The sequence below is a fragment of the Battus philenor genome, unplaced genomic scaffold (genome assembly GCF_028537555.1).
Source record: "Battus philenor isolate CCGP_79_NKW_IND1 unplaced genomic scaffold, ilBatPhil1.0.hap1 SCAF_15, whole genome shotgun sequence".
NCBI lineage: Eukaryota > Metazoa > Arthropoda > Insecta > Lepidoptera > Papilionidae > Battus > Battus philenor.
This window is the reverse complement of record NW_027181677.1, coordinates 14118896-14122169: the sequence shown is the minus strand read 5'-3', so window position 1 is coordinate 14122169 and position 3274 is coordinate 14118896. Positions and strand designations below refer to the sequence as shown.

At 35.5% G+C, this 3274-nt stretch overlaps 1 protein-coding gene across 1 annotated transcript; it reads right to left on the bottom strand.

Moving 5' to 3' along the window:
* Positions 1 to 332: 332 nt before the first annotated feature.
* LOC137918778 (calexcitin-2-like) lies at positions 333 to 1057 on the bottom strand. The gene has a single exon (XM_068761677.1). It carries the CDS (start codon positions 1029 to 1031, stop codon positions 480 to 482), a length of 552 nt encoding a protein of 183 aa, XP_068617778.1. The 5' UTR covers positions 1032 to 1057; the 3' UTR covers positions 333 to 479.
* Positions 1058 to 3274: the final 2217 nt, after the last annotated feature.

Here is a 3274-nt window from a genome sequence, read left to right as displayed (position 1 = left end):
TCTTCCCTTCTCTTTAATATCTTCTTTCACACATCGCTTTCCGTTCCTTGTTTTCATCGCTCGATCACAGTTTATTTGACTCGCATATAACTTTCATTGAAAAATATTATTTCTAATTATAATTTTCTTTCCAGTAAAACTCTTTTTATAGCTAATCTTATTAACTTTATTTATATATCTGTATTTTGTTTGCAGGCATAACTTAACGTGGAACTCGTTCGATCCTTTTTGTTTTATCGCTGAGTTTTTTTTATTCAAATTTGATTGATAAACGAATATTTTAATGATGATCAATTTTATTAATAGCTAATTTCTTATAATAAAACGAAATATTTTTATTAATAAATATTATTTATTACTAAACAATATCAATAGTAATACATACTAAAATTTATCAAAATATTATTTTAATTTATTTACTAACATTTGCGTGCAATGAACATTTCCATACAAAATTTTACTCACGTCATACATATGAATTAAAAACTAGATTTTCCAAAAATGAAATTGCCTGGTGCGTTTGGATCATCAGTCACGAAATACTCCTTCCATAGTTCCTGGAATTCTGCCCAGGATACACTCGACTTGCCTTTGGACATCTTATTGAACGCTGATACTGCGTCATCCTTGTTGAGTCCGAAGGAAGCGTATACGGATGAGAATTCCTCGCTGTCGATTGCACCATCACCGCTGGCGTCTTCGAGTTTGAAGATGAAGCTGCAGTATTGGCTTTGCCAGTCGTAAGCTGATGATGGATTCTTCGCGAATGCCTCCCACATGGTCACCCATTCATCAGCAGTCACCTGACCATCTTTGTCAGCGTCTGCCACACTCTGCAGACCCTCCCAGATTTTAAGCAATGCACTTAAAGTTTCCTTATACTGAGCATCACCAGATTTCCATCCTCGTTGCTTGGATATCTTCTCGGCAGCCAATTCGAAGTCATTCTTGTCGACAGATCCACTGTTGTTACTGTCGAAAAACTTGTTGAACAAGTACAAAAGCTTCTTTTTCCTGAAGTCGGACAACATTTTGGTTGAATGCGTTTGTTTACGTCGTCCACTAGCATTTATATACAGCCTTTGATTGCAGTTTGATAGCGGTTATCAATTAATCGCATTGTAAATCACCGACGCTCGACAGAGATGACGCACGCAGGCTTATCACTTCGCAGCCTATCTGCAATGCAGCGAAAGTGATTTCCGTACAGATGAATTTAATTTCAGACCCCCGGCAGACCTGTTTTAAAAAAATGGTACAGTCCTCGCCATTTTTTTCTTAAACATTTTTCCATTTAAAAGATAAACGTATAAATATACACCAATAAATTTATAGGAAAGATTTAAATAAGCTTATTTTAATAAAATAAATTAATAATATTATTCGACCTAAGAAGCTCTGTAGAAGGCTTTTTTTATGAAACTCAATACAGCCTTGACCAACGTAATGGAATCAGTAATCTAAACTCATATAGAGATCGGCGATCACGAGTAGGCCTTCCACTATGTGGACTGACGACACTACTAAGGTCTGTAATCTTTAGAGGGGGAAATGGTGCCAGCAGCTTGTGATTTAAGAACAAGGATGAGGATAGGAAGGCGATGAAAGGCAGACGATATGTAAGCGATGGAGAGATATATGTAAGAAAAGGACTAATATATAGCGACCATGCATGATTGTAAAAAATTCTGGTATGTAGTTTGTTAAATTTTTATATTTGTCTCTAATATAAAAATGGCATGTTATAATTTGACAAAAAAGTATTTGTAAATCTAACTATAACTATGGCTTCGACTTTACAGATTCAAGGCCAGATTTGCCATCGCATTGGATCATTGCAACCAATTAAAGATGCACAGCATAAATTATTGCAAATATACTTCATGGGCAATATGAAAGAACAGCTTGACCGGCGTCAAGAGATCAACACAGGTACGAAAAGAGCAATTCTTCAAGATTTGCAGCAAATGCTTCATGAACATCATGCGTTGGTCACGCTGTTCACGACTGCTTTAGAGCGCATGCGCAAGTGATGACTTTAAAGTTGTGATCAGAGCAGATAAAAGACCAGCAAGAACACATGAACGCATATTTAATGCTACCACAATCGATGAAGTGGCGATCCTGATTGTTGATGAAAACTTGGAAACACGTGATATTGTACTTACATGACGCAATACTGGATAACTACACAGAATATATGAAACACATCGTTCATATGACGCGTTACAATATCCGCTGATGTTTTGGCAAGGAAACGATGGATATCATTTTAATATCAAAATGATTAATCCATTGAATGATAAGATCGATATCATTGTTTTCATTTTAACTTGATAAACATTTTATTCTGTTTGCTTTTGGTACCCAAAAAAAAGTTGTCTCTCCTAAGTTAGTAGAGAGTAGCTGTAAGAGTCTTTAACCTATTAGGGGTTCTAAAATACATTTTTACTGTATTTGTTTCAGGTGAGGAAACTACCAAGAAGGTTAGTTCGATGAATTGTCACGCATATCGTTTGATGATTCGTGAAAATTCTGACAATTATTTGTGACATGTACGTTAAAATCGAAACGGAGCGCCTGACTTTTAGTCGGTTGAATCGAGCTAAATTGTGTTCGGAAGAGTATATTCATTTACGCGATGCAATTAGCACAGAAGGAGATTCAGAAAATGTTGGTCGATTGAATATTTTACCGGCGACATACACATGAATATGCGCAAGATGCAATGACATATGTTCGTCATTATGGTCGGCCAGATCTATTCATTGCATTTACATTTAATCCGAAATGGATGGAAATTATTCAATTGCTGATTCCCGGACCAACATCAAGTGATCACGACATCACCGCACGTCTTTTGAAACGGTTTTATTTAGTTCGACCCGTACGGAATTTATTTGGATCAAAATTAGAAATTGAAATTTAAACACCTTCCCGTTGTCAGATTGATCTGAAATTTGGTACACACATTTAATTTAGATGACAATACAATATAATAAAATCAATAACATTATAAATCTAAGATGGCCGCCGATACAAAATGGCGGATTACGTATTTTTTCTTAATCCCCTCAATATGGGTATCAAATGAAAGGGCTACACTAGTAAAACACGATGATTATGTCAAAATTTAAAATTCAAGATAGACGCCGTTCCAATATGGCGGACTAGGTACATATTTTTCCACAACCACCACAATAGTTGGTATCAAAAAACCGTTTAACCTAAAAGTTTTTTAAATGTATTTATTAAGCAAAAAATTCGGTCACTA